At 45.5% G+C, this 13,359-nt stretch overlaps 1 protein-coding gene and 1 long non-coding RNA gene across 47 annotated transcripts in view; one reads left to right on the forward strand and one right to left on the reverse strand.

The window, feature by feature from the left end:
- Positions 1-10,139, forward strand: part of LOC144284446 (uncharacterized) — a 53,523-nt gene extending 43,384 nt beyond the window's left edge. Inside the window, exons 3-5 of one of the 2 annotated variants that reach the window (XR_013352848.1) lie at positions 8,446-8,765; positions 9,176-9,272; positions 9,572-10,139. This is a non-coding gene — a long non-coding RNA (uncharacterized LOC144284446). The remainder of the gene's footprint in view (positions 1-8,445; positions 8,766-9,175; positions 9,273-9,571) is intronic. The other variant, XR_013352849.1, reaches the window with a different exon arrangement.
- The window catches only part of LOC144284441 (uncharacterized), a 64,745-nt gene that overhangs the window by 12,613 nt on the left and 38,773 nt on the right, over positions 1-13,359 (reverse strand). For 17 of the 45 annotated variants that reach the window (XR_013352815.1, XR_013352814.1, XR_013352800.1 and 14 more), the window contains 4 exons: positions 12,382-12,522; positions 7,307-7,495; positions 5,887-6,005; positions 373-459 (listed from right to left, as the gene is read on the reverse strand). Coding sequence is in view for 1 of the 45 variants with exons in the window: in XM_077848982.1 (XP_077705108.1) it covers positions 5,887-6,005 (119 nt within the window). In the remaining 44 variants the exon portion in view is untranslated. Of the gene's footprint in view, positions 1-372; positions 5,602-5,886; positions 6,006-7,306; positions 7,496-8,579; positions 8,802-12,381; positions 12,523-13,359 lie in introns of those variants that run through there. The other 28 variants (XR_013352829.1, XR_013352828.1, XR_013352812.1 and 25 more) reach the window with 9 other exon arrangements.

Genomic DNA, 13,359 nt, shown 5'->3' on the forward strand with positions numbered 1-13,359 from the left:
GGTGGCTCAAAACACTTTGATATTAAGGTGCGATCCGAAATAGGATTCCTTTTGAAAACCATGGATCGAGAGCAAGAAAAAGAGTACTGTTGGGAATACTTTGGGCAAGCATTTCTTTTATACCCACCAAGCTAGGGATGGGGGTTGTCCACAACAGAGTTCCCTCCCTTGAGGAGCTCAGGGCACATGTGACAATGCACACAGAAACTCCTAGTTGCCATGCAAAGTGACAAGTGGCATTTAAGAGAGAGAAAGTATACACTGCTCTGGAGGACCAAGGGAGAGCAGAAAGATTGACAAAGCAAGAGATTCCAGAAAACCTCCTCCAAGACAACTGAACCTTTGACTTTGCCCGGAAGGACCTCCTCTTACCAATGTCCTCGAGGTCATTGTGCTTGCAGGTGCTGTCTCTTGCATTTCCTTCTTCCCTTTGCCCGTGTCTGCTTCAGCCACCTTGGTCTTGGCAAGTGGCAGGGGAAGGGGAGAAAAACATTATTAAGTGGAGCCATTTTCATCACAAGATGCTACATCTGTGGATAGAACAGCCTCAGTAAAAATAGCTGTGGCTAAAAATATCAAGTCAGCTACAGTGCCCCCCGAGCCATTCTGTATCCATACTTGTTCCAGTCAAAGGCTGAAACCAAGCACAGTGTATGGAATCTGTAGCCTCCATTTGGGAACACCGGTGCCATCCCTCCACAAAATAGGTACCCCCATCCAATGGTCATTTGCTGCTTGGAATAAGTATCGTCAGCTGAGGTTGAACAAAATCATTATTCACTCCTTCTTCACACATTAAGGAAGTATTCATTGAACACCTACCATGTCCTGGATGTTTTCCTACACTTTGGGGCAAAATCCCTGAACTTAAGTTCCTCTCAGCGTACTTCTAGGTTAATTAGAATTTTTTAGATATGGTACATTCAAAACAAAATATAGAAATGAAATGGATAGTGAGGAAATAAATATAGCTGCCATTACAGTCTATTTTTTTAAGGATTTATTTATTTATTTGACACAGACAGGGTGTATAAGAGGGGGAGCTGCAGGCAGAGAGAGAGGGAGAAGCAGACTCCCCCACTGAGCAGGGGGGAGCTTGGTGTGGGGCTCGATTCCAGGACTCTGGGATCATGACCTGAGCTAAAGGCAGATGCTTAATTGGCTGAGCCACCCAAGTGCCCTACGCTTTGTTTTAATTTGAATGCATTTATTGATCTCATGGATGGCCCTTTTAATAAGTGAAATTATGCTTTAAACTTAAAAATAATTTACTACTAACATAGTATTTTATTAATTTTGTATATTAGCGTTCCATCACTGAAGCAGTTTGAAAACCACTGACCTATGCTAGTGTCCTACACCTTATGGGAATCCCTTCCAACAGCCTGTATCCGTGGTCATCTGTCTTGTCCCTCCAGGGACAAAGCATAGCCCATTCCATTTTCAGAAATTCTACTAGCAATTTTTTCTTGTTACCTTTGTTACCTCATACTTGGATTTTTTGCTGACCAATCCCTCACTTTACTTTCCATGAAATCCCATGGGGGCATCTGTTTTTGTTGTATTCTCACACCTGTTATTATAGAAGCTCCTCTGCTTTTATGACCTAGCTGGGCTTTGTGAAATGAATGACCCCAAAACTTCCAGGCTTAAAACAAAATGCAGGGTTTGGCTGGTGGTTTTCCTGGCTGTCCCTGGGCTTGCTTGCGTGTCTGGGTTCAGTGGGCTGATGGGCTGGGGCCCCAGCCAGGTGTGTCTTGGTTTTCCTCCCCACGCTCTTTCCACGCTGCTAGCTTGGGCTGCTCTACAGCTCATCGATCTCAGTGTAGTTGGACTTTTTACCCAGCAGCTGGCTCCCTGGAGAGAGAGCTGAAGCTGCCAACCTTGTAATCCTGGGCTCAGAAGTCCCAGGATGTCATTTCTGTTGCATTCTGACAAGGACAGAAGTTAAATAAAATAAGTTGCGAGGCCAGTCTGGATTCAAGGGGAGAGGAAATAGGTTCCAGGGCTTCACTCGCTTGGAAGCAGCAAGGGCAAGTGTCAAAGGTGAGAATGTTGGGGGCCATATTTGCATACAACCAACCACACCCTGAAAACCATTTTTTTTTCCTTCTGTAGGTTCTAATGGCTAAAAGAAATTTATGGCTGTGGTCCTCCAATGTGTTCTCAGCATGTAGCTGAACAAATTATTCTTTTAAGACCTTTAAAATCAGCATCTTTTCCTCCTTACTAATATAAAGGAAGCACAACATAACCTCTAACTTTTTGGGGTCTCTGGCTGGGCCCAACAATTAAATAAACATAAATAAACATAAGATTGATGAACAGGAGAAAAACACAAGCGTTTCTTTTTCCATGGACATGGAAGTCTCCACAAAAAACAAACAAAACCCCCCAAAAAACAAAGACTCAAAAAAGTGTCAAAATATAAATTCTTTTATGCCAAGTGAACAAAGACAGGCAATTATGAAAAAGTAACTAAGTGACATGGAGAAGCTAAAGGAAGAAAAGAATTGTTTAACACAATCTGTGTGTACAGAATCCTCTTCGGCCTCATTCCTCGACCCTGGTGATAAGAATGTTTCTTTCCTCCTGATACAGAGAGGACAACTCTCATAGGGGAGTTTTTATCTTGCTTTCAGGAAGCAAAGAGGAAGTCAGGGTATCTTTCTTGGCCCTGCTGGTTTTCAGTGCCTTCAGCTCCAAATAATTATTTTTTAAAAAAAGATTTTATTTATTTATTCACGAGAGACACAGAGAGAGAGGCAGAGACAGAAGCAGAGGGAGAAGCAGCCTCCCTGCAGGGAACCTGATGCAGTATTCGATCCCAGAACCCCAGGATCACGACCTGAGCCAAGCCACTGAGCCACCCAGGTACCCGCTCCAAAGAATTCATACACCAAAGTGGCATATTTAGGGGTGGCCTATACTACTGAAACCTTCCGTAGTACAACTTCTGACACCTATAACTCGACACCTATTTCCAAATTAGGTCAATTCCAAACGTAAGGGAAATCTGCTGCGCAGACATCCCCTCCCCAGGACGACTGGCACATGCTCTGGAGTTTCCCAGCAATTTGTTTATGCAGGTTGGTCACCCAGCAGAGGTGGCAAAAGGGAGCGGAGTCCAGTCCTCGTTCCCTCACTAAGCCTTGTACCCCTGTGCAGGACTGAGTCTTCTTGCAGAAATTTGCAGCTGCTCCATGTGCATTGGTCACAACACCATAGTGTGCAGATCCGAAGAGGCCTGGACATCTATGGCTTGTCACCATGACTTGTCACCAAGCCATAGTGGCTTGCTACTTTCACCATGTTGAAATGCTGGGTGGCCTACCAGCGTTTTTCTTAAACCTGCCAAGCTCTCCCCACTCCCATTTTTTTCACTTTGGTAATTTTTCCTCCCAATCTTTTGCTAAATGTTCCTGACTGATTAGAGTAGCTCTTTCAACACATTCTTTGCGATACTAAATTGTTCTATGCGATGTTGAGTTAATGTCTTCTGTGCATGTGATTTTCTTGCAAGTTATCTATTGTTTCTGTGGTTGTTTCCATTGTGATCGTGTGCTTTTTCAAACGAGCATTTTAACAACCTTATTGTTTTTGCTTTTGTTGGAGGTAATCGAATAAAGAGTGCTGATAAAAGTCCCTACATACTAAATATAAATATAACAAACACACACTGGGCTAATGGCTAATGCCAGGGGCAAAACTTCATAGTTTTGCTACATTCAGAGTAAAATGATGGTACGTAATTGTTACTGCCCTCTGCTGGTTATGTTTTTGCTCTAAAAATAGTTCTGCTCCCATTTGTGAAGGCTCGCAAGTTCCAAGTTTAAGTATCAGAGTTTCCGGAGGTAACTATAAAGCACAGTCTTTGGGAGACTCCGTGGAGTATGATTCACTGTTTTACAAGCACTAATTGTCTGCTCTTAGAGTGTTTAAGTGCTCACGCTTCGAGTCAATTTTTAAAGTAATTGTGTTTTTGTAAAAATAGCATTTTATGAGTTGAATGAGTCTTGAAAACCTTAGTTAACATAGTTAAGCCATCTCAGTCAAATCATAACCTTTTTTTAAAATTTTTTAAGAAAAAAGATTCAGGGACGCCTGGGTGGCTCAGTGGTTGAGGGTCGGTCTTCAGCTCAGGGAGTGATCCTGGGGTCCTGGGATCGAGTCTTGCATTGGGCTCCCCATAGGGAGCCTACTTCTCCCTCTGCTTATGTCTCTGCATCTCTGTGTGACTCTCATGAATAAATAAATAAAATCTTTAAAAAAAATTAAAGCAAAAAGATTCAACAGCATCTACAGCAAATAATTTTTGGAGTAACTTTCAATGTAAAGACACTTTACCTCTTTTGATGCTACAGCAAGGTAAGCTCATTCTCTCTCCCCATTTTGAGCACCATTCAGGGTGTTCACTCTTAAAGAGCTTCTCCACATAGTCCTGATCTAACATGACTGCTGTGCGTGGCTCTCCCAAAGGAGACCTTGCCCTTCCTTCCTTGGGGACCCATTGGGCCTGGAACCTATTTCTGCCACAGGTAAGTCACCTTAGTGAATGTCCTGGCCACCTCCTCTTGCTCACTGGGAGGCTCCATTGAGGTGTGTCTTTTTTTTTTTCTTTTTATAAATTTATTTTTTATTGGTGTTCAGTTTGAGGTGTGTCTTTTCCGAATCCCTGCAGCACCTGCCTGAGTGCCTTAATACATGCTTAATAAAGAGTCGTTGGAGAAAATAAGTGTCCCTAACTATTCCTCAGAGCTTGGTACACCACCATCCGCGCCTCGGTTTTCTGGCTCTGTTTCAGGTCTTTTCTAGTCTCTCCAACTGCTCTGGAGAAGTGGAGGAAGTCAAATGGTTTATTTTGATGATAATTGCTATTTTTAATTTGATCAGCATTGCTTCATAAATGAGGGCAGCCAGTGACTGCTCCTTTTAACTATATTTCCACTGACATTGCATATTTAAAGGCTTGTGGAGAAACAGCATCTCCTGTTTTTGAGCAAGAAGCCAGTGAAGTAGCCAGGTTGGGGGGACAACGGGGTCAGAATGCTCTCTCTGCCACTTCCTGTGGTGTGGCTTTGGGGGCCCCTCACATACGTGGGCTCCATTTCCTTGCCTTTTGGTGACAAGTCTGGATTGAATGACCTCTCAGCTTTCAGCCAAGTCTAATGACTTCCGATTCTACTGAAATTTTATCATATGGAAGAGCCATGACTTGAGTGTCTGTCTTTAGACTCTTGGACCAGCGATCTTTCCACTCCACCAATTGGTTTCTCCTCCTTATGCACCTTATAGAGTCTCTACAATTAGAAGCAAATTAGCTTTGAAAGTGTGGTACTAGAGTGCTAATTTAAATCCACTGTCTACTAGGATTCCATTCTCTTGTTCTTGATGTTTGATAGCCAAGTTCACTTACAGCAAATGTTCCTTTTTCCATCTTGAATTTCTCCCCTTTCTGCAGTCCTCTGCTTTTCCTCTGATTTAATTGTATTCTGCTTCTGCTACCTTTCCAAAGTGCTAAATTTCCCTTGAATCAAAAGCTTGCGAATATATCTTCCACAAACTTCATGAATATTTCACGCTGTTTTGTCATCTGAGTCACTGGTGGAAATGTAATACAGTAACAGAGTAAGTGAAATAAAGCTTCCTGGAATAATTACCTCGTGTGACTCCCCCATGAAAAGCCCCCATTCCATCTTTCCCTAAACTCTTTCTCATATGTTTGAATCCAGTTGTGCAAAGACCCAGCCGTCAAGAAGAGAGGCCTGCATTCAGGAGTTGCTGGTTGTTGAGAAAGGTGAGGGAGGGAGTAAGATGTGAAATTATGACAGTAACCAGACAAGGCTTTTTACAAAGGGGCTTGCATCAAAATTGAAATGCGGATACCTGTACGAGGTCAATGTGAGGATGTCTGGGAGGCGGTTGTTCTGAGGGTGGAGGATTCTACAGAGAGGTCTTGGCGGAATCATGAACATAAACATGGCACCTGCTGCTTCGGGATCTCCCTGGAAGGTAAAGTAAAAAGAGAAAAATAAAGGTTCGGAAACAGAACCCTGAACACCTTGGACTTTTATAGGATGGATGGAGTATGCAAAGCCCACAACAGAAACCTGAGTAGGAGAGTATAAGGGCATAACTGTCCTTGACATTCATTCATTCATTCATTCATTCCCTCAACAAAAACATACAACACATATTTTAGGACCTGGGAATTCAGAAGGATAAGAGAGACATGCTTGTTTTCCTCAAGTCTGAGTTCTAGAGGAGAGATGAATGTTAAACCTACAATTGTCCATTTACTTAATTACTCTTTGGATCAGTAGTTTTAAAGGAGCATCGAGCTTGCATGAGAAAAGATGGCAGGGCAACTGGACCCATTCCAGGGGATTCAGGAAGGTTCTTTCTGAATAAATGAAGTTTGATCTGACCTCTGAAGGCTGAGTGGGCATTAGCTAGGTAAAAGGGACAGTGAGGTCACCTCAGGAAGACAGAAATGTGTGGACAGGACAGGAGAATAAGCATTCCATCCTTTGATGCAAAGACTGGTAAGGTTGAAAGGCAGAGATCTGGGCAGACAGAGCCTTGAGAAAAGCCTGGTGACTTAGGTAGAGCACATAGGCTGGAAGATTGTTCTCTTTATCCTCTGGGAAGCAAGATGCTTTTTTCCCCCAGGTCTATAGTAACTTACTTACTTACTTTATTTATTTATTTATGAGAGAAAATGAGAGAGAGAGAGAAAGAGAGAGAGAGAGCATGAACGGGGTGGGTGAAGGGAGATGCAGGAGCCCCAATGTGGGGCTAGATCCAGGACCCCAGGATCATGACCTGAGCCCAAAGCAGGGCTGAGCCACCGAGCCACTCCTACAGTAACTTTATTATTTTTCTTTTTTTTTTTCAAGATTTTATTTATTCGTGAGAGACACAGAGAGAGAGGCAGAGACATAGGCAGAGGGAAAAACAGGTTCCCTGTGGGGAGCCCGATGTGGGACTCGATCTTACAATCTCAGGATCACACCCTGAGCCAAAGGCAGAGACCATCCAGGCATCCCCAGTAACTTTAACAGAGAAATCAGGCTGCAAAAAAGTCTACATGATTGGAGTAGATGGCAATTATCTTTCCAAAGGGTGAAGCCTGCGCCCAGCTGGCAGCAGACAAAGGTTAAAACCAAAGCCCAGATATCCACCCTCCTGGTTGTGGCCTGCATCGCCCGCTCGTGAGGTGAGATGAGGGACGGCGCAGCCACACTGAATGAAGGAAGAGGTCCAGCTGGGCACAGGTGACATCTCGGCAGGAGACAACACTCACTGAAGAGGATGCTGCACCAAGAGTGGAGTTGCCTTCCCTCTGCTAACTCTCTGAGGAGAAAGGCGAGGGGAGGAGCTGTAAATCATGTTCTTCATTCTTCAAATAAGTAAACCCTACAGGATGGGGTTGATGGTCAACCAAGCGGTAGAACAGGATGAAAATCCAGGCTAGTCACAGATCTCTCTGCGCCTAAGGAAAAAAACAGCAATGATAAGGGAAAAGAGAAGAACATTAAAATTCCTCAAAGTACTCCAAAGAAGAACCGTCTTCTTTTTTTAAAAAATAAGACAGGAAATGGCATCTTATCTTTTCTTCACTGCAGTGGCATGAAAACCTGCTGGTTTTCATGAAACATGATTTCTGAAACGAGGCCTGTGGATAAGCTTGCGGGACCACGGGAGGACAAACACGAGCCTGACTGCAAATGTGACGACGAGCCTGCCCACAAGGCCTCTGGTAGGTGCTCCTCTCCTGCTGGATCTACAGAGGCGTCCCCAGCACCATCGGGTGCTGCCGTGAAAGCTGCTAGAATGTTGCAAAGGTGTGATGGATCGCTTTGGGTGGCAAGGCTGTGTCTCTCTTGTACGTGTAAACTCTTTTGGAACAGCTGGAGCTAAAGGCTGAGCAGGACTTTGGTTTTTGAGCCACAAAATATAAGACACCCGCCTCCACCCTATTTCCCTACACGTTCTTTTCTGTGAAACACATTCAGCGTTTGAGTGTAAGTACTGGGTTCAAAGAAATGACCTGCTCGCCACCAGCTGCCCTCCTTCCTTCTCCTTGTGAAGCTCACAACGGCGGAGGCCAAAGACAGGAAGGTTGTGTCTGTTCCCTCCCACCAGGGAAATAACTGGGTGGCCTGGTCAATGGCATGGACAGGGTGGCCCACCTTGCCCGGGGTGACCCTGCCACAGAGATGCGGCCAGCCCTTGTCATGTAGATGGAGAACTCCTTGGTTCTGAGCTCTGGTCTTGTGAAACAAAACATGCCATCTGGTCAGTGACCTGCTGCCAGTTAGGGGAGGAGCCCACTTTCTTGAGGCTGGAGCTCAGCTAATTAACATTAGCTAATGTCACATTAGTCACATGCTCATGACAGTCGGCCACATCTTTTACTTCCTGAAACCACTGTTTTTACAGGTCAGGACTAGTCAATCCATGCACCATTGATTAGAGGGTTGGAATACATGGGATGATCAAAATCTTCAACTGTGACTCCACCCTTCTGGCATCAGCATCTCTGCAGACCACAGTGAAGGCTCCCACACACTCACCATACAAGCCCACGCTCTTGGCACAGGATTGGTGGTGACCAACATTAATGCCCTGGTCGATGAAGTGGCGTACAGCCCACCATCCTTGTCACCATCACCACTGCCAAAGCCTTGGGAGACCATATCGAAGAATGCAAAGAGATTGTTTTTCTTCACCACTGCTGCTGTTTCCTTCCACTGCTCAGGGTGAGGGTCCACTCCCATGGGACTGTGGGCACAGGCCTGCAGGAGAACACTTTGCTGTGACGTTTTCAAAACACCCTCTATAGCACCTGTGAAGTCAAAGCCACACATCTCGGGGTCATAGTGTTGATAACCCTGCAGCTACGTGGCAGTGTCCCTGAAAATGGGGGTGTGATTTCTGCAGGACGATTTGGGCAGAAAGACATCTCAGCTGAACTCTAAAAATCTTTGCAGAAAATTGGCTTCAATCCTCAAGGCCCCAGTTCAAGAGAGGTCTTCAGGGTGACATACCAGCTACTTTCAACACTTAGTTGTTCTCACCCAGGGCTAGCTCTGCTGATGCTTTAACAAAATTCAGCAAACTCTGCAATGGGCAGCTATTCTTGGTCCAATTTTTTTTTTTTTCTTTTCAGAAATCTGGGCTTCTGCCTTCTGGACATGAGGAGGACATGAAGCTTTCCATTACCACCCTGGTGGGCTCCAACTCCCAGATAGATGCCTCTTCTTGCTGTTGGTGTCTCTCTTAAAGGCTTTTGGGACCCTGGGATGGGATCTGGGGGCCCCATCTCCACACGGGTCCACCAGGAAGCCAGAGCAGCAAGCCCTGGGCTGAAGGTGGGGGTGACCCTGGGTGGCATTGGACCAGGGTGCAGCAGGGCCATGGCAGGAGGAGCAGAGTGAGGGAGAAGGCAGTGGGTAGCTCCAGGGCAGAGCAGAGGGCCCAAGTGGGATGTCATTAAGCAGCAGATTAATGTGATCATATTCTGACTTTAAAAGGTCAGTGTGATTGTGGTGTTTCCTTCCTACAGAAACTGTTTGTTCTACCTCTTTCTGAACACCTCGGGATACTGATCATACGCTGTGAGAACACGCTGAATAAACACCTGACGATGATGAAGAAGCGGAGAAACAGTAGGCCCCCCTCCCCGGCCTTGGACAGAAAGGTTCCTGCACCTCCTCTGTGCTCCTGACAGCCTTACAGTTCCTGAAGCACTTTTCCTTCTTCTTCAGCCAATATTGGTTGAGGGGAATCCCATTTGTAGAAACATCCTTAGTCATCTGCACTTTGTTAAAATAAACTCATTTCTTTCTGTTTATGTTCTGCCTAGAAATCAAGTACGGTCAATGATCGATTTCCTTCCTCTGTTGAACACTTAGTTACTGAGCACATGCTGGGTTCTAGGCACTGTACTTGGCTTTTGAAGAGCCAAAATCACCACCACCAACAACAAAATCACCTCAATACCAAGGAATGATTATATTTTGCTAAAAGTTCATACGTAATGGTTATTTGGGGGGTTCTCTTAACATTCTTGCCAATAGGAAATAAATGATAAATGACAGTTAAGTGTTCAAACCAGTCCAGAAAATCTTATGTAACTTCATGGTAGTAATAAAAGAAAGGTCCAGTCCCTTCTGTGTGTGTGTCTGTCTGTCCTGATGGTAAAGAGGTTGCACAATGCCTCCTTTCTTTTTTTTTTTTTTTTTTAATTTATTTATTTACCATACTCACAGAGAGAGAGAGAGAGAGAGAGAGGCAGAGACACAGGCAGAGGGAGAAGCAGGCTCCATGCACCAGGAGCACGACGTGGGATTCGATTCCAGGTCTCCAGGATCGCGCCCTGGGCCAAAGGCAGGCGCCAAACCACTGCGCCACCCAGGGATCCCGCAATGCCTCCTTTCTACATATGAATTTCTAGCTAAAATCTTGAAATAGATGAAGTCCACGTCTGGTTTCCTTCCATGTCCTTTCTACTCTCCCTCACAGTGGTGTGCTCCCTATGGATGCCCCAGCCCTCCTGCCTTCTCCTGCAGCCTGGCGTTGGACCTAGAACCCCTGGCCACCTGCAGCATTGCCTGTAGGCCCAGCCCATCCCCTGGAGGTGTCCTGTCTCTTTGGACAGATGCATTCACATCTGGAAACCAAATAAATGGCTGGGTGGAGGTGGGCTTAGAGAAAAGGAAGCACAGAGGCCTATGGGATTTGCAGTCTGCAGGGAAGACAGACATCAAACAATTACCTAATTATAATTGGGATAAGTATAAGCCATTTAGGGCGCTATGAAAGTATATAATACAATGATCAACCAAGCCTGGGATTAGGAAACCCTCACTGAGAAAAATGGCATTTAAGGTGACTCACGAAGCATGAATAGGAGTCTTTATATAATGTAGAGAAATCCAATTCTTCCACGTGAGCTCCTCTTTTGTTCTCACCTAAATCCTTGGTTCTCCCATAAACGTCCTGGGCTCCAAAAGCACCATCCTTACCAGAACAACCCCAGGACAGGCACACTGACAAAGTGTCAGCCACCCTGGATTGAGGGCTCCCTGGAGAATCAAAACCTTCCACATGCATGTCCACAGCCTACACCCTTCTGGCCGAGAGTCAGATGAACTGTGTCACCTGGGAACTCCAGTTGTGTGTATTAAGAAAAACAGGCTCAGGAGTTGGGGCACACTGGGTTCAGATCCTGACTCTACCAAAGGAGCCGTACAAATTTGAAAGCATTTCCTTCATCTCTTCCAGTTCCAATTTCCTCATTGGTAATACAGGGAGAAAATACAACTGCCTTTTATCATTGGATCACTAGGATGATTTGACATCAATAAGCAGGAACCCTCACTTCAACCAGCTTAAACAATAAGAAGATTTATCATCTTCCAGAAGGGGTGGTCTATCAGAACCCTGGTTGTGTTTCTCTGTGATTCTCTCGGTCCACTCTGCTCCTTGTGTAAGCTTCAGCCTCGCAAGTAGCAAGATTCCAGGAATGAGATTAAAGGTCATCACAGACTAAGGAAGAGAAGCTTCTTTCCATGGCTCTCTTTTAGGAGGACACATTCCCAGAACCTCTGGCACACTTCCCTCTAAAACTCTGTTGGCCAAGATTTGGTTATAAGTTCCTTCCTGAAACAGAAACTGTCAAAAGGAATGGAAGGATGCTCGGACAAATCAGAGGCAGCCTCATGCTGAGAGCATGGGGTGACTTCTCCTGGGGCACATGGTCAGGTGGGGGTGGATACTTGAACAGAATTAGGGCTCCCTGGGAAGGAAGGAAGGGGTCAGGGATGCTGGAGAGAGTCTGCTGTAGAGTGTGGGAAGCATTCAGGAGAGTTGCTCATGAAACCCTATTACTATGTTTGACTTTTATAAATAGCTAATCAACATTGACATGGTAAAAGGGCAATGTGGGAAGCTTCTACAGTTCTACAGAAACCAAAATAACTAGCGCATCCACCTCAGCTTGGTGGCATTTGGTATAACAACCCCTTACTCCTTCCCCAAGGACATCCATTCTATAACAACAGGCCTGGCAGCTGATAGGTACCTGGGGGCCGGAGGAGCTGTGACACGTAGAAAGGTTTCTAGAAAACCTTGTAGTACGCGGAGGGTTGAAAGTCATAAATGGATAGCTGTCCGTCCCTAGAGAAGGGCATCTTAATGCAAGATGCCTGGGTTTCCTCCAGAATCTTATAGACCCAACACTTCAGAAACCAGAAACCCACTTGGGCCCTTCAAGCTTTCTGTCTCTAGCTTCCTTCTGCAAACACCCCCACCCATAGACCCCTGCACCGCCCCATAGACCCCTGCACCGCCTAGCCCACCTCAACAACTCACCCGGAACACTGGGTCCCAACAACACTCTTGGTGACTTATCCACTGTGACAACAGGGACCTCCTTCCATCTTGGAAATGCAAGCTTCAGACTTTTTCAGAGCCTTCTACTGGCAAATCCAGGGAAGCCTGACAGGAGAAAGCCTGGTGGGGGCGGTGGGGTTGGTGTTAGTTCAGCTATTTTAGTTCTTCTAAATGCAGTCAGCGTGGCCTCAAATAGCTGCCTCCTCGGGTACCGCCTGTGATACTCTCACTCGGCAGTTGGCCTCTTTCGGTTTGTTTTTCTAACCCATTTGGCACCTTACCCTAGTTTCTACTTGTTATTTGGCCCCTAGGATGGCTGACCCAGTGTCGAATGTTTGTTTTGGCTCGGATCTTGCATTCCTCTGGGGACGTGACTTTCAGGATTTACCTGTCTGTACACGGCACCGCAACGGCCAGCAGTAGATGCCTCACTCTTGGGCCCCATCCCAACCCACAGACGGAGGCCAGTCCCACCTGCCCCAGGAAGAGAGAATTCTGTGCTGGAGACTCATCTCTCCTTCCCCTCCGCCCTGTGAACACTCTGCTACTTCCGGGCTCTGCAGGTGTAGGAAGAAGGCAATCTGACTGAATCGATTCCGTCTCATGTGTGAATTAACAATACTTGTGAATTGTAGCTTTAATTAAGCTTTTTTTTTTTTTAAGATTTTATTTATCCATTCATGAGAGATACAGAGAGAGAGGCAGAGACGCAGGCAGAGGGAGAAGCAGGCTCCATGCAGGGAGCCCGATGTGGGACTCGATCCCGGGTCTCCAGGAAAATGCCCGGGGCCGAAGGCAGGTGCTCAACTGCTGAGCCACCCAGGGATCCCCCTAAGCTTCTGTTTTAAGCATATTTCTGGGCTTTATTTTTTTTAATGTTATTTATTTATTTATTTATTTATTTATTTATTTATTTATTTATTTTAGAAGAGCAGCAGAGGGAGAGGGAGAGAATCG

The sequence above is a fragment of the Canis aureus genome, chromosome 15 (assembly GCF_053574225.1).
Source record: "Canis aureus isolate CA01 chromosome 15, VMU_Caureus_v.1.0, whole genome shotgun sequence".
Lineage (NCBI taxonomy): Eukaryota > Metazoa > Chordata > Mammalia > Carnivora > Canidae > Canis > Canis aureus.